General features: G+C 42.0%; 1 protein-coding gene across 1 annotated transcript in view; it reads right to left on the reverse strand.

The window, feature by feature from the left end:
• ANXA4 (annexin A4) overlaps positions 1-23,781 on the reverse strand; it is a 72,993-nt gene that overhangs the window by 40,367 nt on the left and 8,845 nt on the right. The window contains exon 2 of the mRNA XM_065890620.1: positions 6,241-6,291. Within this exon, the coding sequence (XP_065746692.1) occupies positions 6,241-6,243 (3 nt within the window). The 5' untranslated portion in view covers positions 6,244-6,291. The remainder of the gene's footprint in view (positions 1-6,240; positions 6,292-23,781) is intronic.

The following is a 23,781-nucleotide window of genomic DNA, read 5'->3' on the forward strand; positions in this document are numbered from 1 at the left end:
TGGTAAGATAAGTTACACCGTTACCTACAAAGTAATCTTGTCTCCCCTGAAAGGGGAAAATCAAACCTGAATTCAATCAAGCCTCTAAGGCCAAATACCAATTTATGGTAAATAGGAGAAAGAGGAAAGAGGAAAATGTTAACCCACCCCACAGGGCTGTAATCAGCACAATCCAGACTGTGAGAAACACTACTTGATGAACGATCTAGTTTCTTCAACAAATAAACTGCAAGGAGAGTTAGAAAAGAGAGAGATGGAGGGACTTCCCTGGTGGCGCAGTGGTTAAGAATCCGCCTGCCAATGCAGGGGACACGGGTTTGAGTCCTGGTCCGGGAAGATCCCACATGCCGCGGAGCAACTAAGCCCGTGCGCCACAACTACTGAGCCTGTGCTCTGGAGCCCACGAGCCACAACTACTGAGCGCACGTGCCACAACTACTGAAGCCCACGCACCTAGAGCCCGTGCTCTGCAACAAGAGAAGCCACTGCAATAAGAAGCCCGCGCACCGCAACGAAGAGTAGCCCCCGCTCGCCGCAACTAGAGAAAGCCCGCGCGCAGCAATGAAGACCCAACGCAACCAAAAATAAATTAATTAAATTAAATAATTTCTTTTAAAAAAGAGAGAGAGAGAGATGGAGGGGAAATATAGCTTAAAAGAGATTAAAAATGCACATCAATAATCATAATGGACGAATTTATTGGGATCCTGAATCAAACACTAAAAAAAAATGACATTTATGAGACAGTTGGACATTGAACACTGACTTGATATTTGATGCCATTAAGCAACTAGTGTTAACGGTTTTAGGTATGATAATGGTATTGTGGTTATATTTTACTTTTTTAAGAGTTTGAATCTTATACACACTGAAAGAGTTTATAGATGAGAGGATAAGATGTCTAGAATTTGCTTCAAAATAACCGGTTGGGGGAAGTAAGTGGAGGTAAAGAAGAAACAAGGCTGACCATGAGTTAATAATTACTGAGTTATTATTATGTAATATAATAGTTACTGACCATGAGTTAATAATAAGTACAAAGGGGTTCTTTTTAATATTTGGTCTACTTTTGTATGTGTTTACCTTTTTCCATAATAAAAACTTTAAAAACGAAAAAGAAAGAAAATCAGAGAGGTTTCAAGGGCAGAACAAGAACCCTCACAAGCCAGTGAGGAGTTTCTGTTTTATTCTAAACACAGTAGGAGGCACTGGCAGGTTTTCAGCAAAGGGATGGACGAGATGATCTGATTTACACGTTAAAAAGATCACTTGGGCTGCTGTAGGGAGATACAGAGACCAGTTGAGAATCTGGGCCATGATCCAGGGATATGATGGTAGACGAGGGTGAAACAGTAAAAATGGAAAGAGACAGACAGACTCAGCACATGTTTTGGAGCAAAGGCGGCAGAACTTGCCAATGGACTGACGTGGGAGGTGAGGAAAGAAAAGAAGCAAGTGTAACTCTAAATCTTTTTCCCTGAGCAGCCAAGCAGAGAGTGGCATCCTTTACCCAGATGGGGAATGCTGGAGGACTACCAGATTTGGGATGGCAGTGGGGAGTGGGATTTAGAAGTTCTATTTTCAAAATGTTAAGTTTGGGATGTCCATTAAACATCCAAGTGGAGTTGTCAAAAGGATGGTTGGTTATACAACGTAAATCTAGAGGGCAAGTCTAGAGTAATAAATTCAGGACACATCAGCGTTTGGATGGTATTGGACGAAATGACCTAGGGAGAAAGTGAAGAACAGGGGTCCTAGGACAAGCCTGGCCCTCTCCAGCAGAGAAGGACCGGAATGGATAACCAAGAAGGACTGGTCCTTGATGTATAAAGAAAACCAGGACTGTGTGTTGTCCAGAGGCTGAGGAAGGAGGAAGATGTCAGTGCCTGCTAAGGTAGGTGTGAGTAGAGGACACAGAAGGGATGGTCAGATTGGGCAACACGGAAGGTCCTGGTGATCCTGACAAAGGCTTCTGCAGTGGAATGGAGGGGAGAGAAGCCTGACCAAGTGGCAGAGGGAAGGATGGGAAGTCACGAGGAGGAGACAGCAGTCTAGACAATGGAGATGAGGATTAGCATCACCGGAAACGACCAGCATGCCTTAAAGTGAGAAATACTCTGATGCATACAAGGGACAAAAAGTTAGTGAATCTGGGCTTCCCTGGTGGCGCAGTGGTTGAGAGTCCACCTGCCAATGCAAGGGACACGGGTTCGTGCCCCGGTGCGGGAAGATCCCACATGCCACGGAGCGGCTGGGCCCGTGAGCCGTGGCCACTGAGCCTGCGCGTCTGGAGCCTGTGCCCTGCAGCGGGAGAGGCCACAACAGCGAGAGGCCTGCGTAACGCAAAAAAACAAAAAACCAAACCAAACAAACAAAAAAAAAGTTAGTGAATCAGACCCTCTGCATATACAGACTACAAATTAAAAACATCAACAGGGCTTCCCTGGTGGCGCAGTGGTTGAGAGTTCGCCTGCCAATGCAGAGGACACGGGTTCGTGCCCCAGTCCGGGAAGATCCCACATGCCGCGGAGCGGCTGGGCCCGTGAGCCATGGCCACTGGGCCTGCGTGTCCGGAGCCTGTGCTCCGAAACGGGAGAGGCCACAGCAGTGAGAGGCCCGCGTACCGCAAAAAAAAAAAAAAAAAAAAAACAAAAACATCAACAAGCAAAACATGGGTTAGTAACCAGTAGGTACCATTCAGTTGACTTATGACTTAGAGATAATGTACTGATTAAGATCGAGTTGCCCTGAGTATTTCTAATCTATTTACTAATTTATTAATGTTATTTATGTACGTGAGGCAGGAAAGAGAAACATAATTCAATACGAAAGATAAATAAATAGATGAAGAAGTTCAGTGACAGGACACAAAGCATAAAAAATTACAGTAAAGAAGGGGGTAGAAAGGAAACGGAAACGGAGACCTTAAGGGCCTGTGTAATTATTTGACATGAGCCACAGATTTCTCTGTCTAGAAGCCAAACAAGAGGAAACTGTAATCAATAATGAGATTCACAGTGTCCATAAAAGGCAAAGAGATCAATTGTACCAAATTGCATCCCCAAAGAAAGATATGTTGAAGTCCTAACTCCCAGTACCTCAGAATGTGCCCTTGTTTGGAAATACTGTCATTACAATGAATTAATTAATTGTAATTAATTAAAGCAAGATGAGGAAGCCGCTAATTCAACATGACTGGTGTCCTTCTTAGAAAACAGCACGTGAAGACAAAGACACTCAGGGAGAACACCACATGATAATGTGTTGTTGACTCCAATGTCTGCCAAAAAACGCCTAAGATGGCTAGCAAACCACCAGAAGCTAGAAAGAGACAAGGAAGAATTCCCCTACGGATTTCAGAGGGACCATGGCCCTGCCAACATCTCGATTTTGGATTTCTAGCCTCCAGAAATACAAGACAACATATTTCTGTTATTCTAAACCACCCAGTTTGCGGTGCTTTGTTAAGGCAGCCTCAGGAAATTCATGCAGGCATTCTACTTGTTTTCTTCTACTGTATATCTGTAGTAATAAGCAAGCTGTGATTTGCTGTCAGAATTTCAAATGGCCTAGCTCAGCTCTTGACCCCACCAAGACAGCTTTCTGAGTCAAATGTCTCCCAATGTTCTTCTGGAACTCCAGTGTTGAAAAAATTTTGGATGGTACTTAAACACTGCATTTGACTTTTAAAGCAAATTGCATTGCTGAGGGACACTAGTATGGGATTAAAATTAATATCTAACAAGATGAATCGATAGAGAAATGTGCAAAGATAATACAGCTTATCTATCAGCATCTTTTTTCCAGAACAAGATAAGCCCGGAAAGTTGGTTCCTGTTAGCTCTAAAGTATCCATATCGACTAAATTCCAGGGAATAATGTATCATTATCTGTTCCAGGAAGGCAGGGGATTCCACCCCAGGAAGGCTTCTTGTGGCAGCAGGCAGAGGAAACAGGCAGAGGATGTAGGGAAGAATGATGAAAACAAATAGCTAGAAATCAGTGATACATCACAATCAATGAAATGTCATTCAGTTATTAAAATAATAAATAATGATGAAGATAAATGTCAAAAGATGGGAATACGATACGATGAAATATTTAGCAATAAAAAGGAACAGAGGAACAAACTGCTGATACAGCATCAGGGATGGATTGCAGAAAATATAATACTGACAATAAAAGAGCACACGCTCTATGATTCCATTTATAGGATGTTCTCGAACAGGCAAAACTAATCTATGGTGAAAACAATCAGAACAATGGTTCCATTTCTGGAGTGGAGTGGAGAGCAGGGTGGGGACTGATCTGGAAGGGGCATAGAGGAACTTCCTGGAGCGATGAAATGTTCTATCTTGATAAGAGGGGTAGGTCACACGATACATACCTTTGTCAAAACTCATCTACCAGTAACCTTAAGAGCTGTGCATTTCATTGTATGTAAATTATACCTCTAAAATTTTTTGGTAAATATTTGAATACAATGGCTTTTAAAACATATTTTCCTTTTAGAAACGTGTCATATGGTCATTGTAGAGATTTGGAAAAAAAATTTTTTTAAGAATTAAGAAGAAAATCTCGGGGGTAGGGGGAGGGATAAATTAGGAGGCTGGGCTTAACATATACAAACTACTATGTATAAAATGGATAACCAACAAGGACCTAATGTATAGCACAGGGCACTATACTCAATATTATGTAATAACCTATACGGGAAAAGAACCTGAAAAAGAATATATACATAATATATATATAACTGAATTGCTATGCTGTACACCTGAAATTTACATATGGTAAATCAGCTATACTTCAATAAAAAAATTTTAAATAATTAAGAAGAAAAATACAACACCCATAACTCCACCATCGAGAGTAAATAATTTTAATATGCTATAAGATGTAAAATAAACGTGTTAGCATAGCAAAGACTAGAGTGAATACATTAACTGTTCTTTACGTTCTTATTACTACTATTTCAAAACCACTGTCATACAAGTAGGGTCTAAAATAAAGTGATGGAAGATAATTGGGAATTACAATATTGTGATTATACTGTATGGTTTTCCTTTCCTTCAAAGAAGCCCTTTATCTGTCCAATAAATAACAGTCATAAAGGAAAAACAGGTTCTAGGAGGAAAGATGAGAGCAACTGAGGTAATTTTCCTCAGTGGAAAGCTCACTAAAGGGTCACTTGGTTACCGTCTTCACATGTAGAAAGGCTGCGAGCTTGTTCAGAACAGGAAGAGTGTCCCATTAATTATGGGTCCCCAGAGCCAAAAACCATGCACAAAGTAGGGGCACTGTAAACGTCTCTGAATAAATGTTGTACATGTCCAGGGAGAATCCATCAAGAACAAATGGATTTTAAAGGACAGCATAAGAGATTTGGTGCAGACACGAGTAAGCCCTTGACTGTCAGAGATGATGAAGAAAATTCTAGATTGTCTAATGTTAAAAAAAGATGTTAAGAGTATAATACTCTTTGTTCAGGATAGTTTACACATCCATCTTCCTAAAGGGAAGTGTGTAGAGTTGGCGGAATGTCTAGTTCCTCTCCAAGTATGAGATTCTACTTCTATTATTTCTTCCTAGAAGACCAGGGATCAAGCATCACCTGCCTATTGAGAAACTTTATTTGGGCAGGAGAAGGAGAGCAGGTGGCCAGCCTCAGGTACAGCCATGTTTGTAGCTGAAAGGCTCAGCTTCCACAGCAGCAGTGAGCTTTATGGAACTCTCAAAGGGATCCAATTCCCTGCCTGTCCCTGAGATCAGGTAACCAAGCTCTGAGGAGTCCAGTCACAGCCAACAGCGGGAGGCAGATGACAAGTGTTTCTTAGCTGATGAGCCTGAAATGATGGGGCTACACAAAGTGTGGACAGCGGTCATCTCCTAGTGGAGGAGGCTGCGGGATTTTGAGTTTTTCCTTTTTATTTGCCTACAATTTCTCAAATGAACATGTAGTGTTTCTGCAGAGAGAAAACTATAACTTGTTTCTGTATCTCAGGATGTTAGAAGGATTCAAAGGAGTCCCTCTTTGAATTAATTTTCAGGGTCAGGTTACTCACCACCCCTGAAAGAAGTTAAAATGGTGTTTTCGAAAAAAGAAACTGCCTTTCCATTTCCTCGTCCCTCTCCTCTGATGAGCAAACAACCCTTTGTATAAGGCAACAGTCCCTAAGTACACATCCTGTACCTGTCTGCAGCTGGCACCAGGGAGGGTGAGGCACGTCTCCAACTTACCATGACTTTTACTATGTCAGGATCAGAGTTCAGTCAGCCAAGCAGAAGTTTCTCTGTGATAAAAGCAGAAGGGACATTACTGTGATAAGAGAAGTGTCATTAAAATCATTAATCAGGATAACATACAATTTGCACAAAGTTAAGGCACAGGGAAATAACACCCAATTTCATCAAAAGGCCAGCTATTGATTAGCCAAAGAGACAAGGGCCAGGCTAATCATTAGAGAGAAACTGTTCTAAGGGGCGAGTTAATTACGCCAACAAAATACTGTCCTACCTGCTCTTCTGTTTGGAGATAACACATTACAGAAATGATTCCTCTTGCTTAGTTAGGGTGAGGTACATTGCTTGTACTCAAGCCAAACCTAGATTCTGAACTGGAAGCTCTAGTGGATCAGAAGAGGTGCCTCTCAGAGAGAAAAGAGAATCCGACTGCAACAGGGAGAGCACTGCAGTCCAGCCTTTACCCTAAATGAGGGAGTGTGTGTGTGTGCGCGCGCGCATTTGTGTATAATGACAGGTCACTGGCCCAACCAACATTAGACTTCTCATTTCCCAATGACCACTTTCACTGCCACCATCTCAGGACTCAAAGGTGCTTCTTCCCTTTAAGCTGCAGCCTTACACGCTCAGCTTGGCCCTTAGTTCTCTTCAACACCCCCTCCTTCAGCAAGAAGACTGGAGCCATCACTCATTTATTCAGTCGTTTAGAATGCAAGAAATGTCTTTATTGAAGGCAGGCCTCTGAGGAGCAGGCCAACTGGCTTCCTGTTTCCACATCCAGGTCTTATGGAAAAGGCTCCTTTCCTGAGCATTTAGTTAGATGCTTGATACTCAAAGAATCATCCCAGAACCAGAAGCATGGGCATCACGTGGGAGCTTCTTAAAAGTGCAGAATCCCAGGGCTTCCCTGATGGCGCAGTGGTTGAGAATCTGCCTGCTAATGCAGGGGACACAGGTTCGAGCCCTGGTCTGGGAGGATCCCACATGCCGCGGAGCAACTAGGCCCGTGAGCCACAACTACTGAGCCTGCGCGTCTGGAGCCTGTGCTCCGCAACAAGAGAGGCCGTGATAGCGAGAGGCCCGCACACCGCGATGAAGTGTGGCCCCCGCTCGCCGCAACTAGAGAAAGTCCCGAGAGAGTCCTCGCACAGAAACGAAGACCCAACACAGCCAAAAATAAATAAATAAATAAGATTTTTTTAAAAAATATTTTTACAGAGTGCAGAATCCCAGGCCGCCACTCCAGATCTACTGCCAGAATATGCGTTTTAACAAGATTCCCTGAATATCTGTCCACACAGTGGTTTGAAAAGCACTGGCCTAGATAACCCTGCCAGGCAGCCCTTTTCAATCGTTCTCCCAGAATAACTACATCCTTCTTGCCCCACTTTATCACCAACTGAGTTATGTTTGGCCACGTTCATTCTTCATCTTCCACTTTCTGAGGCTTAGCTCATTCTTCCTTGTTTCCCATCACTCGCTACAGACTTATCTCCTATGACCTAGGGGTCAACCCCTTCCTACGGGGAATGTCCACTGGCTCTGGGGCACAGCCGGAGCAAAGGTGCAGAGGTGGGAATGAGCAGTGGCTTCAGGGACAAGAAGGTGACGAGGCTGCTGGAGCAGAGGGCTCCTTACAGGGAAGGCTCAGGGATACGGGTGGAAAAGCAGGTGGGGAACTGATTACCAAGGGCCCTGCACGTGCACCTGAGGAGTCTGACTTATACTGTAGGAATGGGAAAACAGTGAAAAGGTTTGGGTTTTGCAGAGAAATGATGTAAGACAAAATATACTTCAGCAAGTTACTATACTAGAGGGTAGACTAGAGTCAGAGACAAGGGGTCAGGAAGGCTCGAGGTATTAGTACAGGAACAAAGATCTGCACTAAAACAGAGGCAAAGATCTGGGTAGGACGTGGCCCCTGGGATAGGATATACACATGAGATATTTGGAAGGAAGACTTTATTGGATTTAGTGGCTCCTAAACTATATGGATTTATTCATTCAATCACTAAATATTCATAACACACCTCTATATCCCAGACACTGTTCTAGTTGATAGAGATAATACAGTGAATAAAACAAAAAACCTGCCTTCATGGAGCTTACAATGTACCAGGAAAGACAGACAACAAACAAACAAATGAATACATAGGACAATTTCAGATACCAGTAAGATGAAGATATAACAGGATAATGGTATAGAAGAGGGATTGGCAAACTTCAGCTCAGGGGCCAAATTCTACTTTTCTACAGTCTACAAGGTAAGAATGGTTTTTTACATTTTCAACAGTTGATCAAGAATCAAAAGAATAATATTTTATGACACATTAACATTATATAAAATTCAAATTTCAGTGGTGGCTTGAGCAAAGCTTTCTGGAAATACTGAGAGTCATTATTCGATGAGCTAGAAATGTTTTACTAAAGGAAAAAACTGTAACACACTTGAACACAGGGTGCCTTTAGCCAGACAGTTTATTTTAAAACTTGGACAGCACACAGCATAAGTCCATTTATATAAAGACAGCTGTTGTATATTTATTATTTACTAGTACCAACTGAGTTTCTAAATAGATTTTAGAAATGAACGCAGTAAATGGCACCCTTTGATTCTTTCATTAGATGTCAGGTAACACGTGTAAAGTGAACCCACACACATGCTTACTAGCACAGTATCTGGCACCTCAATAACTCTTGGCAAGAATGGGGGAAGGAATCGAACAACCCCCTCTCCCAATAGAGAACTGCTGTAGGCCTCTTCTTAATTGCTCAGAATAATCAGCCTCCAGAGGATGAAAGGCCCTTCTACCTGAAACTCCATCCCTAAAAGGCCACCCACACGTCCGCAGGCCTGCAGAGCCAAGGATTCTTTATAGGAACCCTCTTCTGCCTCAGCCTCCTTGATTCATTTGCTCTTTCTCTCGGAAGGCCAGCCTACAGTCACATAAACTGACCAGTGCGACCAAGTTCACAACGACTCAGACTTTGTATTGGGGTTGTACAAGCTCCTTTGTGGCTCACAAGGGGGCAAATAATTAGCAACTTGCCTCAGTCTTTACATCTGTGAAATGCAGACACACTCAGTCTTGGGTGTCGCTCAAATGACCTTAAAAGCATCAGGACACTTCAAGATGGAAAGATGAAGGCTGAAGGGACCATACGTTTGCGATGCCTTTTAAAAAAAAAACTATGGGTTATGCAGTGGGTGGGAAACTGCATCTTCTTTATAATATGGGAACTCCTCACCTAGGGCTCAGGATAGGATCCCTGAAGATTTTAGGACACAGTTTTAGAGCAACTGAAAGAAAGCTGGGAACTAAATGTAAGAGACTTATCCCAGTGGCAGTTACATAAGGGAATAATAAGTTATAAATAAGTTCAACCTATTTCAAGTAAGATTACATACACTTTCAGAAATAATTTATGATGAATTCATAAAGAAAAATTAGGTATGTCGAGAGCACATCCCTACTGTTTTCCTCTAGTATGTCCAGAAGGATAATTATTACACTACCCTGCATTCTGCCCTATTGTATCACTGCCCGAAATTGGCAAGCCAGGTACTGACTCAAGCATAAAGTTTCTCCTGTCCTTACGGCAGACTGCAGGTATGTGAACAAGGCCCTGACTCCTGGTAATATTTCAGTAGGCCATATAGGCAGCCGTGTGGTGCATTCCTCCCCACTCACCCAGAATTTGGAAAGCAGGCAAATTAGACTCACTAGTAAAATCAGTAAATAATCATCAAAACAAAGATATGCAAACTCATCTCAAGGAGAAAGAATGGCTTCCGAGATGAAGCTAGCTTGCTGAAGGGTATTAAGACATATTTAAAGAAAAATTGTGTCCATCAACAATGCAAGCTCGACCCAAAACCATCAGAGAAGAGTACTTTGAAATACTTATCAAAACCCTGGCCTCAAAAAAAAAAAAAAAACAAAAAACCCTGGCCTCAGGAAAGGGTGGCTTGGCCCCACGATCAATGGTTCAGGCGCCAGACATTTCCCCACTATGAAGATGAATTTTATCCATTTAAAACTCTTTGTTTTGATTCCTTGGGTGCCAAGCAACCTCTGGACTAGAGTTTGGCTTCCCATGTGGACCTGTCTACAAAGCACTGGAATATGAGGATTTTTGTCTAAGTAACAGTTATATTTCTCAACATAAATAAATTAGCGTGTGCAAGCATGTGAGTGCATATGTGTGGTGAGCCTATAAATATGAACCCGTCCCTGAGAGGTGAACCCCTTCCTGATGTGCTAACAAATACAATTTCTCTGGTACTGCTGGATGCAGCACCATGGTGAATTCACCCCAGTACCAGATGCTCTCCTTGAGACCCCGACATAACTTGGCAGCCTCCATTCAGATTCATAACATTGACTCACATGCCAGGACAGGCAACCTCAACCTTCATTGTGAAGGGATCTGATGTCCTTGTGACACATTCTTGCTGAATCCTTCTCCTCCCTGGAAGTCACATGTGAGTGAGTCATTCACCATTTTTCTTTGGTACATGGTTTCATTTTACATCCCACAGGATGACAAATTTAAACATTTAGTCTGTGGATCTGTGGAGTGTGAGTGGGCCCCACCCAGGCACTAAAGGTTTTTAAAACTGTCTATGAAATGGGAACATGAAAGCAACTCTATTTCGTTGGAACTCAGATTCTCCTAAAGGTAAAGGATGGACTTCCCTGGTGGCACAGTGGGTAAGAAGACTCTGTGCTCCCAACGCAGGGGGCCTGGGTTTGATCCCTGGTCAGGGAACTAGATCTCACATGCATGCCGCAACTAAGAGTTCTCATGCCACAACTCAACTAAGGAGCACACGTGCCGCAACGAAGGAGCCTGCCTGCCACAACTAAGACCCGGCGCAACCAAATAAATAATAAAAACAAAGGAAATTTTGTTGCCGGGATGGCGGTTTCATTTTCAAACATTTAATCCAAGGCAAAGTGTGCAAGCTAAATGAATGGAAAGTTGGAAACCTATTTGTTAAGCAATTACAGGGAAGAATCTATTCCAACCCATCATCTGGCAAGTAACTTATTAACAGTCTTTTGTCCCAATTTTAGCCACTTATTCATAGCATTGTTGGAAATAGTAATAATAATTTCAATCCACAAATACTTAAAAAACACAGGTTTTACATATAATTTAAAACATCCCCACTCCTTCTCTACCATTCCTACATCATGCCAAAGTCTATTAAAGTTTTCTACTCCGATTCCTTTGTCCAAAAGGCAGCAAGAAGGAGGGAAGGAACATTTATTAAACACTCCTCTACATGATCTTAATCTACCCAGTAACCTTTGGAATCATGATATTATCTCCACTTTACAAACCAACTGGGTGATATAATAATGAAAGCTGGCTATGGTGAGTTCTATATTGTATCAAGAGATAAGATTAGAAAAATAAACAGAGCAATGAGGTGGCCTTAATGATTGCTGGAGAGCTGGTTGGGCCCTGCACTCTTAGTTCAATGCTTGCTTTGCTACATGTCCTTTCTACTTCACATAATACCTCAGTGTCCCCTCCCCAGGCACAAGCTTCAAGCAGGGCACAAATCAATGCATATTCTAATAAATTTTCTAAGTGTTTCTCTGGGTACTGTATTCAGCTTGCATAATATAAGGCTTCAAATTTTCCTAAGTAATTTTCTTTCATTATCTGAGTGACTCCAAATGCTACCTGTGGACTGGAGATCTTTGGAATTCTGGTTGGCTGTTTTTTTTGGTTGGTGGTGGTGTTTTTAAATTATTCTGCCTTTTAACTGCAGACAAACTTCCCCTCGTCCTCTCAGGCTAGTGACCGTAGAGACAAGAAGCTGATGCACTGGTAACACCAATTATTGCTCTCAATCATGGAACTGATAGGATAGTTTCACTGATGTTTCACGCTCATTCATTCAACAAATATGATCTGAACGCCTGCCCCAGGCTAGGTACCATTCTAGGTGCTAAAAGGCACACCTTCAGCACCCTGTCTATTCCCTTCATACAGAAAATTATCCCCTGTGCCTTGTCTGTTCAAGAGTAGCCTATGAGTAAAAAAAATCCTGCAGGTGGTTGGCGAGAACTCTGCTGAACTTCCTTCCCATTGCAAGGACTCTACAACCTTTCTGAAGGCCCATCTCCTAGCCTTTAATCTCCTCCTTCTGGTCCTGGGGCTCACTCCGCCGTGCGACAGCCTCTGCCACTGCTCAGCATCAGGAATGCTGGCTTTGTATTCCTTGTCATGTGTGCTGGAGCTGGAGGGACTTTATTTTTAAATAAATATTTATTGACCATTTAGTTATACTGTGCGCCTGGGTCCTTTATCAATACTCTGTCTTTTCGCCTTCTCATTGTACAGTGAACTGGGCATGATAACTTAAATTTTAGAAAAGTTAAGCATGATGCCCAAAGTCACTCATGTAGCAGGTGGTAGGAGCTGTGTTTTCAGTCACAGCCGTGACCCTAGAGACCTTTATACTATACCACGTTAAATGCAGGCATGTGTACACAAGTGTACCATGATGCATTAGGGCAGGCGTAATGCTAGAAGCTTTTAGAGTAATAATGGAATCAAAACTTTAAAGTGTCACTTCTTTTGCTGAGCTAAATACTTTCTTCCTCTTCATGTCTTTAACAAACTGGATGCAAAACAAAACAACAACAAAAACATTCCTCTCCCAGACTTATCCACTGGAAACTAGACCACACTTTGACTGGCAGACAGCTCCCAGTCAACAGTGTTGATTACAAGACTGTTGGCTATTTGAAGAGACCATATTTCTAACCCCACACGCCCCTGCCCTAGTTCAGCCGTCCAGCCTTTCCAGTGGGAGAACAAGGCAACATGGCTCTGTGACAGTGTCTCTTGGAGCTAGTGGCCAGAGTTGTGCCATTTCCAGCTGAGAAGGACATAAGGAGTCCATCCAGGCACATTCTGTGCTTCTCCCCCCACCGCCATAACAGGGCCCAGAATCCTGTACTCAGTGCAGGGGTTCCAACCACAATATGAAAGTACCCCAAGTGCAGCCTGCTTCAGACTGACTGATGCATCACACCCTTGGGACAGTTTGAGTCCAGTGTCAAAGGTTTAAAATAATGGACCCATTTGGTTATGTTTATCCTAATGTCAGCAATATGTAGACTCTCCAGTGTACACGAGTAGGGAGAGAAAGAAGGGATGCTAGAAATAGCTCTTCTGGCTTATGCTACGAACCGAAAACAGCACGGGCTTTCATTCAAAGTCTAACATGGGTTTGGCACAGCTCTGACATGTTTTCTCCAGCCCCAGATGGCAGTTTACTTACGCTATTAGAGGCAGTGCCCCTCCAGAATTAAATCACAACTATTCTTTTGATCTCCCAGAGTTGATATTTCCCCCATTTCAGATCAAAACCGCTAGCAAACCACAGGTGAGAGCAATCCAAGGCCATGATGTAAGTACACAGAGAGAGGGAGTAGAAATGGAGCGGAAATGCCTGCCCCAGAAAGAGCTCATTTCCACCAGTGCTGGATTTTAAGGGTAGAGAAGGCTACAGAGAGCGCCCAGCCCACCCCTTCGTGTAGACATGAGATAGCCCTGTCTACAGGTAAGTGGTGGGTTTGCCTCTGGGTAACATGCGTGGTAATAACGTGCTGGATTCATTCACTGACCCAAGGTCTGGCAGGTGCTGGCAGCAGGGGTGGGACAGGTTCACACTACTACAGGAGAATCCGTGCCGTCCTTCTGATGGGAAACACCCATGGGAAGGTCCAAATCTGAGGGTGGTGCAGCCAACGCCACAGTCCAACTGGGGTTTATTTCTCACCCACATAGGAGAATATATTCTCCACCCTGAAGTAGGCAGAGATTTCTTAGATAGGATACAAAAAAGTACTAGCCATAAAAGCCAATACTGACAAGATTCATCAAAATAAAAAAGGTTTGCTCAATAAAAGACACTATTAAGAAAATTAACAGAAGAGCCATAGATTGGGGAAAAATATTCACTGCGCATACATCTGACAAAGGACTTGAATCAAGAGTATATAAAGAACTAAAAATCATAACACAAGGATGAACAAGGCAATTTTTTAAATGGGCAAAAGACTTGAACAGACACGTCACAAAAGATATATGAATGATCAGTAAGTATATGAAAACATGCTTGTTATTGGTTATGCAGAAAATACAAATTAAAACCACAATGAGATACCATTTCACATCCCCTAAAATGGTGAAAAAAAAAGGGGGGGGGCGGCTTCCTTGGTGGCGCGGTGGTTGGGAGTCCGCCTGCCGGTGCAGGGGACACGGGTTCGTGCCCCGGTCTGGGAGGATCCCGCATGTGGCGGAGCGGCTGAGCCCGTGAGCCATGGCCGCTGAGCCTGCGCGTCCGGAGCCTGTGCTCCGCAACGGGAGAGGCCACAGCAGTGGGAGGCCTGCGTACCGCAAAAAAAAAAAAAAAAAAAAAAAAAAAAACGTTAAACGAAAACCGGACATCATTAAATGTTAGAGAAGATACAGAGCAACTGAAACTTTCAAACACTGTGAACTTGAAAGAACTATTCGGCAGTTTCAAATAAGGTTAAAGATGAATCTACCCTTTGACTCAGGATTCCATCTCTTATTTACCCAAGATAAGTGAAAGCCCATATCCACAAAAACACTTGGGCAAGAGTGTTCACATGAGCCCTATTCACAACTGCTCCAAACTGGAGACAGCTCAAATGTCCATCAACAGATTAAATGGATCAACAAATTGCAGAACACTCATGCAGTGGAATACTATTCAGTAAACTACTGATATAGTGATAACATGGATGAATCTAAAATGTTATTCTGAGTGAATGAAGCCAAATAAAGCGTTTATATGAAATTTATATGAAATTCTAGAAAAAACAAAGCTAAGGTATAATGCCAGAAAGCAAAACATGGTTGCCTAGGGTCAGGGGTTGGTGGGTGGTGGTGAGGCGGAGGGGATATACCTGCCCAGGAGCATGAGGAAAGGAACTTTAGGGGGTGACTGAAATGTTCCTTATCTTGACTGGGGCAGTGGTACCCAGCTGTATACATTTGTCAAAACTCACTGAACTCACCTCACACCCATCAGGATGGCTACTACTAAAACAAAACAAAATGGGACTTCCCTGGCAGTCCAACGGTTAAGACTCTGCGCTTCCACTGCAGGGGGCACAGGTTCGAGCCCTGTCAGGGAACTAAGATCCCACATGGTGCGGCCAGAAAACAGAAACAAAAAACAAAAACAAAACAAGACAGAAAATAACAAGTGTCAGTGAAGATGTGGAGAAACCGGATCCCTTGTGTACTGCTGGCAGGAGTGTAAAATAGTACAGCCGCTTTGGAAAACAGCATGGTGGTTCCTTGAAAAGTTAAAAATAGAGTAATTACTATGTGATCCAGCAATTCCACTTATGGGTATATGTATTCTAGGTATATACAATCTGGAGATATATATATATGTATGTATGTATCTTTCAAAAACATTGAAAGCAGGGACTGAAAGAGATATTTGTATATCCATGTTCACAGCAGCACTATTCAAAATAGCCAAAAGATGGAAGCAACCCGTGTGTCAACTGACGGATGAATGGATAAACACAATGTGGTACATACACACCATGGAATACTATTCAGCCTTAAAAAGAAAGGAAATTTGACATGTGCCACAACATGGATGGACCTTGAGGACATTACGCTAAGTGAAATAAGCCAGACACATAAAGATCAATACTGTATGATTCCACTTATATTAGGTACTTAGTCAAACTCATAAAACAGAAGGTAGAATGGTAGTGCCAGGGGGTGAGAGAAAGGGAGGAAAAGGAGTTACAGTTTAGCAGGTACAGAGTTGCAGTTCCACAAGATGAAAAGAGTGGTGGTGATAGTCGCAAAACAATGTAAATGCGTTGAACGCCACTAAACTGAACCCCTAAAAATAGTTAGGATGGTAAATTTTACCTTACGTGTATTTTACCACAATTTTTTTAAAATAATTTTTTTCCAATAAAAATTGAATTTTATTTTATTTTTTTATACAGCAGGTTCTTATTAGTTATCTATTTTATACATATTAGTGTATATAGGTCAATCCCCATCTCCCAATTCATCCCACCGCCGCCCCACCCCGCTTTCCCCGCTTGGTGTCCATAGGTTTATTCTCTGCGTCTGTGTCTCTATTTCTGTCCTGCAAACCGGTTCATCTGTACCACTTTTCTAGGTTCCACATATATGCATTAATATACGATATTTGTTTTTCTCTTTCTGTCTTACTTCACTCTGTATGACAGTCTCTAGATCCATCCACGTCTCTACAAATGACCCAATTTTGTTTCTTTTTATGGCTGAGTAATATTCCACTGTATATATGTACCACATCTTCTTTATCTTATGTGCATTTTACCACAATTTTTAAAAAATAATTTTTTAAAAGTGAACTCCTTAAAAAAAAAAACCTCCTTGAACTAAGCACTTAAGATCTGTGCATTTTTTTGTATGTAAATTACACTTCAATAAGATAATGAACATGTCTACAGCCAAAAGTATATGATTAAGATAACAAACACCTATACAGCTTTGGAGGCTGACAGTGGCCTCTCAGGGGAAGCCGGCTGCTGTTCTCTTTCATTTAGCAATACCCACTCAAAGGCAAAGTCCAACTCAGTGGAATTCAAAAATCCATACAGCTTTTGCACAGCATCACGGGTAAAACCATGGCTCCTCAGGGATAACAACTATTCAAAGAGAAAAATCTGTTCGGCATAGTTAAGCTTTGCCCCAGGTTACACTGTTTTCCCGATCCATTTTCCGAGTTATTTTAGAATTAGAGGCCCTCAAGGTAATGTGAAAGGTCACTTAATTCCATGTTCCCCTTGAGAAATACCGTAAGTAAACTATTCCAGGCAAGTAAGACTCTAAGACAGGAACCCCACTAGCTGTTCACCTAGGATGATCACAAAGCTACTGGTGCTGATCTCCAGTTCTTGTCTCTTCTATCACCAGAGCTTCTGTATGTCCATCTGCACCTGGGTTACCCGGACCCCTCCTTATGAATCACAAACAACAGGCCGCATATTTTGAGACCCAAATTTCAAGGTTGACCAGTACTCTTGATCTCCTGTCTTGTCTCAGCCATCGTAAGTCTTAGGGGTAAACAAGGGGAGCGCCTCATCAGAAAAAAGGACCCTGAATCTAACATCTGGCCTTTCTCTTATAATCTTTCCCAGAGAAACTAAAATGCACTCCATCGTTCTTTACAAAATCCTTGTGATGCAGGAAGGGAGGAGACAGACGGGGCCGAATGAGAAACTACAGTACTGGAGGGGAGTGATCGGTAAAGAGGCGGTGAGAAAGTCTGACGCGGCCAGGCGTCCTCCTGTCCTGCTAGGGTTTGTTTGCCTGTAGGTAGGAAAGCAGGTATTATGCAGCCCAGGCCTTTCCTCACCAATACCACCACTTCTGTTTGCCACGAGGGAAGAAAACACTCTTCCTAAACAAACGGGAAAAGCAACTAGGTTTTCCTTCACAGATTTACACTGCTTCAACCTTGGAGATCTGGAAGCGAGCAGAGAATGAACACTGCTCTCTTCAATGTCACATATTCTTCTGGCACCTCCACGCCCTGCAAATATGCAAGATCTAGCTCTGTGGGCAGTTCCACTCCCCCCTGGATCAGACACTCCCTCAGTGGGCCAGCGCAGGGTTCTATTTCCAAATCTTTCCAGAGTTCAAGCTGACTCTGAAAGAAGAATACAAAAACAGAACTGTTAAAATTCTCCCACAGTGGATGTCTGATTCACACAGGGAACTTGCTATTTCTGATGCCGCCTCTCCCAGTTTTTTCATTAAAACCTCACGAAGCGGGGGCGGTGGTGGGATGAATTGGGAGATTGGGATTGACATATATACACTAATACGTATAAAATAGGTAACTAATAAGAACGTGCTGTATTAAAAAAATTAAATTAAATTAAATTTAAAAACTCATGAAGGCACGGGGAGGCAATGGAAGAAACTCCGTGACAAAACCCAAAGCTCTAGGACTGACAGACAATGTCAGAAGCTGAGAGGAACTGAAACTAACTTGAGGCAGATCGAGTGAGTGTGTGTGTGTGTGTGTGTGTGTGTGTGTGTGTGTGTGAGAGAGAGAGACAGAGAGAGAGAGAGAGAGAGAGAGAGAGAGGGAGATAGTGGGGAGACGGGTTACACACCTCCATCAGCTGTCTGATGTGGGGATCCCTCCAGAAAACCCCAGCCCAGCCCAGCCCAGCCACCTGAGTTGAGAAGCTGTGAGGTGGACCCTTAACTCACCCTACTCATCCCCAAACCAGACAAGAGGCAGAGTAGAGGCAGGGAAAGGTGACCAGTGAAAAAAACCCTGGCGGAAATGCATCATTTATATATCAGAGAACCGGGCATTGGGGGTAGGAAAAGATGCTACCTCGGAGAGGCAGAAAAGAAACAAAGAGAAAACCAGCTAGAGGTGGGAATTCGATCAGGCACTGTACAAACAACCTTCTCTCCTGCTTAAAGCTGATGCCGGGCTTCCCTGGTGGCACAGTGGTTAAGAATCCACCTGCCAATGCAGGGGACACAGGTTCGAGCCCTGGTCCGCGAAGATCCTACATGCCGTGGAGCAACTAAGCCCGTGCGCCACAACTACTGAGCCTGAGCTCTAGACCCTGCGAGCCCCAACTAATGAAGCCCGTGTGCCACAACTATTGAAGCCCGCGCGCCTAGAGCCTGTGCTCTGCAACAAGGGAAGCCACCGCAATGAGAAGCCTGAGCACTGCAACAAAGAGTAGCCCCCGCTCTCAGCAACTAGAGAAAACCTGGGTGCAAGCAAAGACACAATGCAGCCCAAAAAAATTAAAAATTAAATTAAATAAAATGAATTAAAAAAAAAGCTGATGCAAACACAAAAAGGGGCACAGGACGGGACCAAAGTGTCCCATCCACCCTATCCTTGACAGACAGTCTATACCTGTGCCGTGCAATGCCATAGCCACAAGCCACAAGTGGTTATGAGTAACTGAAATGCAGCTAGTGAGACAAAGAAAATAACTTTAAATTTTGTTTAATTTTAATTAAGTTTAAAGTTTTAAATTGAGGCAGTATAAGTATTTTTCCATAACACACAGCTGCAATGTTTTGGTGGGGTCACATTTCACTTTAACCATTGCACTGTGCAGTGCGCATGTCAGGCACGTTGCATCTGTTCTAGTTTTACATCTAATCACACCGCCAATCCACTTGGTGTCAACGGATTGATTCACTTTGACTGATACTATCTATGGATTGATGCAACATTTTTAATGTGTTTATTTGACTATGTCTTGCAGACAGTATGAATTACAGTGACATCTATGTAAACTGTAATTTGTAATCACATTTAAATACTTATTTTAATTATAACATTTTCTAGTGTGAAAAAATAGCTATGGACACATTTAAAAATTTTAAATGAAGGCAGCTTACTGATGTGGAATTGAGTGGAGAGGCAGAAGCATTATGACTGGCACAGTAAGGAAAAAGAGATTCAATTGGCATAAGAGTTAGTGAATTAACTGGGACAGGTGCAGTTTTAAAAGTGATATGCTGGGACTTCCCTAATGGTCCAGTGGGGAAGGCTCTGCACTCCCAATGCAGGGGGCCTGGGTTCCATCCCTGGTCGGGGAATTAGATCCCACATGCCGTAACTGAAAAGATCCTGCATGCCACAACTAAAACCCAGCGCGGCCAAAATAAGTAAGTAAATAAATAAATATTTTTTAAAATAAAAGTGATGTGCTTTTCATTTTAAAGTCAAATCAATTCTAAAAAAGATGAACCAGGTTTTTCAATGTGGATGCAAATATTAAAGGAAAATTATTTTTTGGTACTTAAGTTTTTTGGAAAACTTTTATGTATGGTTGAAATAATGTGAGTATGTGAATCTACATGAAAACTAAATTTTATTAAATCTAAATGCAGATCAAGTATTTCTGATGAAACTTCAGCAATAGAATTCAGATGTTCTGTCAGTGTAAAATACACACCGGTTTGTTAAGACTTAGTATGAAAAGAATACTGTAAAATACCTCATTAATCATTTCTTACACTGATTATACATTGAAATGATAATACTTTGAATCTATTGGGTAAGATAATTGATATTATTAATTTCACCTGTATCTTTTTATTTTTTAAAATTTGACTACTAGATAATTCAAACTTACATTTGTGGCTCACTTTATATTTCTATTACATACCTTGTGTAATAATTGTGAGAGCTATTTTTGAGCACTTATAATGTGTCAGACACTGTTCTAAACACTTTACGTGAATGATTATCTCAGATTACCTCTTTTAGATCTCACCAAGAAAATTATTTATCTTCTTGTTGCCTTTATTTCCCCATTTGTTAAAAAAAGAAAGAAAAACACATAACGGGTCTATGACAAAAGAACAAAAGCCTCAGAATATTTAAAGGCAAAGCTTATCCCTGAAAATAACTCACTTAATTATTCATAAGAAACATTCAGGGAACCATTGGCAGAAGAACACATTCTAAATAGGAAGAGAAAATGATTAGCATAGTAACATCAAGAAATCCTTTGAGACTAAAGAGTTTGGCTTAAATATTCTGTGTTCGGCACATCAAGGCTGAGATTAATTTTCTATGATCACCCTTTTTCTCCCTCCCGAGTGGCAAGAGATTTTTTTTTTTTTGGTTTAATTTTTATAAGAAATTTACTTTTGAAAAACAGTGACTTTTTTTTTTTTTTTTTTTTTTTTGGCTGCGTTTGGTCTTCGTTGCTGCGCGCCGGCATTCTCTAGTTGTGGCGAGCGGGGGCTACTCGTCGTTGCGGTGCGTGGGCTTCTCATTGCAGTGGCTTCTCTTGTTGCAGAGCAAGGGCTCTAGGCGCGCGGGCTTCAGTAGTTGCGGCTGGCAGGCTCAGTAGTTGTGGCGCACGGGCTTAGTTGCTCTGTGGCATGTAGGATCTTCCTGGACCAGGGCTCGAACCCGTGTCCCCTGCATTGGCAGGCAGATTCTTAACCACTGCTCCACCTGGGAAGTCCCGTGGCAAGAGATTTTATTTTTAAAACACTCGTGTATTTAAGAGGGCTTACCAAATCACATCTAAATAATATTCTTTTCACTACTGTTTGGATTCAACTATTTTTTCCCCCATAAAAATAAATCCTCCAGGGCTTCCCTGGTGGCGCAGTGGTTGGGAGTCTGCCTGCTGATGCAGGGGACATGGGTTCGTGCCCCAGTCCGGGAGGATCCCACATGCCGCGGAGCGGCTGGGCCCGTGAGCCATGGCTGCTGAGTCTGCACGTCCGGAGCCTGCGCTCCGCAGCGAGACAGGCCACAGTGGTGAGAGGCCCGTGTACCGCAAAAAAATAATAAATAAATAAATAAATAAATAAATCCTCCAGCAGGAGTCCTTCTAAAAGACATGGAGACTATCTGCAGAGATCATAAAAAATCTAATATTAACACCTTAAGAGGGACTTCCCTGGTGGTCCAGTGGTAAAGAATCCACCTTACAATGCAGGGGACACGGGTTTGATCCCTGGTCAGGGAATTAAGATCCCACATGCCGCGGGGCAACTAAGCCCATGCGCCACAACTACTGAGCTCACAGCGCCTCAACTAAAGAGCCCGCGAGCTGCAAACTACAGAGCCCATGCACTCTGTAGCCTACGCGCCACAATTTGAGAAGAGAAAACCCCCACACCACAACTAGAGAGAAGCCCAGGAGCTGCAATGAAAGATCCCGCGTGCATTAACAACAACCCCAGCACATGCTGCAACTAAGACCCAAAGAAGCCAAAAATAATAATAATAATAATAAATTAATTTTAAAAACACCTGAAGAGATCACAGAAAAGATAAAACAGAAAATACTGGGTAGCTTTTAAAAAATAACCTTTATTTATTATAAAATGTACATGGCAGACAATTTATTATTTGGTTTTATTTCTGTTTTAGCAACCTCAGGATTTTGTAATTGTAACAATGACGTATGGATCCAGGATAGTTAGCATTAATTTTATTTGTCACCTCTCTTTCCCTCCAGTTGTTATTATTTAAGTTGCCTGCATGGTCTCATAAACTTGTTTCCCAAACCCAGTGATAACGTGGGCAGAGGTAGAATTTTCCAGTGCAGTGCTAATAATTATGGATCTTTCCTACAAATGGAAAAGATCAACTTTCATAGAATTTTAGAGACTATAAGCTCTTAAGTAATCACATCTATTTCCCCCTTTGATTTTTTTTTTTTTTTTTGATTTATTTATTTATTTTTGGCTGTGTTGGGTCTTCGTTTCTCTACCAAGGGCTTTCTCTAGTTGCGGCAAGTGGGGGCCACTCCTCATCGCGGTGTGCGGGCCTCTCACTATCGTGGCCTCTCGTTGCGGAGCACAGGCTCCAGACGCACAGGCTCAGTAATTGTGGCTCACGGGGCTAGTTGCTCCGCGGCATGTGGGATCTTCCCTGACCAGGGCTCGAACCGGTGTCCCCTGCATTGGCAGGCAGATTCTCAACCACTGCGCCACCAGGGAAGCCCCCCCTTTGATTTTATTTTGTAAATTATTAAGTCAACTTTAAGCACTGAAAAGGTCATTTAAAAAAAATGTAAACTTACCATCAACTTTCACTTACTGTTTGTTCCAATCTTTTAAGCACAGTTGTAATCACAGTATGTGTATCATTTTATGTTCTACTCTCTCCTCTTAATTTTCCTAATTCTACACAATCATCATATTTATTATTTTACTAAATTTACATTCTTCCACTGTATTGATATAATTTATTCAATGTCCCTCTACTATTGGTTGTTCAGGTATTTTTATGCTATGACTTACAATCTTTAGAGTTAGCATTGTAGATTTTATTTCTTTTGACCTATTCTTTGTGATATCTGATAATTATATTTCCAGTTGTCCTCCAGAGTTAAAAGGATATCCAAATCCCAGCCAGCCATAAGCTTGTTTGCTTGCTTTATTTTTTTACTATTTATTTATAATTTAATATTTAGGAGGTGTAGTACTGAACCTTACCGTTGGTTTAACTTGCTTTTTTGAATGCATAGCAGGAACACTCTCTTCTCTTTTTCCACTTGTATCCTTCTTTGTGAATTATCTGTTTGCATTTTTTGCCCATTTTTGGGATCTTGGTGCTTCACTAACACATTTCTAGAAATTATGAATATATTATAAAATTTAATATTTTATATCAAGAATGTATTATGTATCTTTCCAATTTCATATCCTCCTTTTAGTACAGTCAAAATTCGTGAGAAAAATTGTAAATCATACCTTTGTACTTTGTACTCTTCCCGTCTTTTCCTTCGTACTCTTCCCTCTTATTATTACTTCAATGGTTAGAAAAGTCTCTTTTTTGGTGAAATGTTGATAATTGTTGAGTTGGGTGAGGAACAGGTATATGGGGCTTCATTTTAGTGTTCTCCCACTTTGGGTATATGTGGGGAAAAGTCCATAATGAAAACTTTTTTAAAAAAAGTATCTCTTTCCCATTGCTAGAATGAG

The sequence above is a fragment of the Phocoena phocoena genome, chromosome 14 (genome assembly GCF_963924675.1).
Source record: "Phocoena phocoena chromosome 14, mPhoPho1.1, whole genome shotgun sequence".
NCBI classification, from domain to species: Eukaryota; Metazoa; Chordata; class Mammalia; order Artiodactyla; family Phocoenidae; genus Phocoena; species Phocoena phocoena.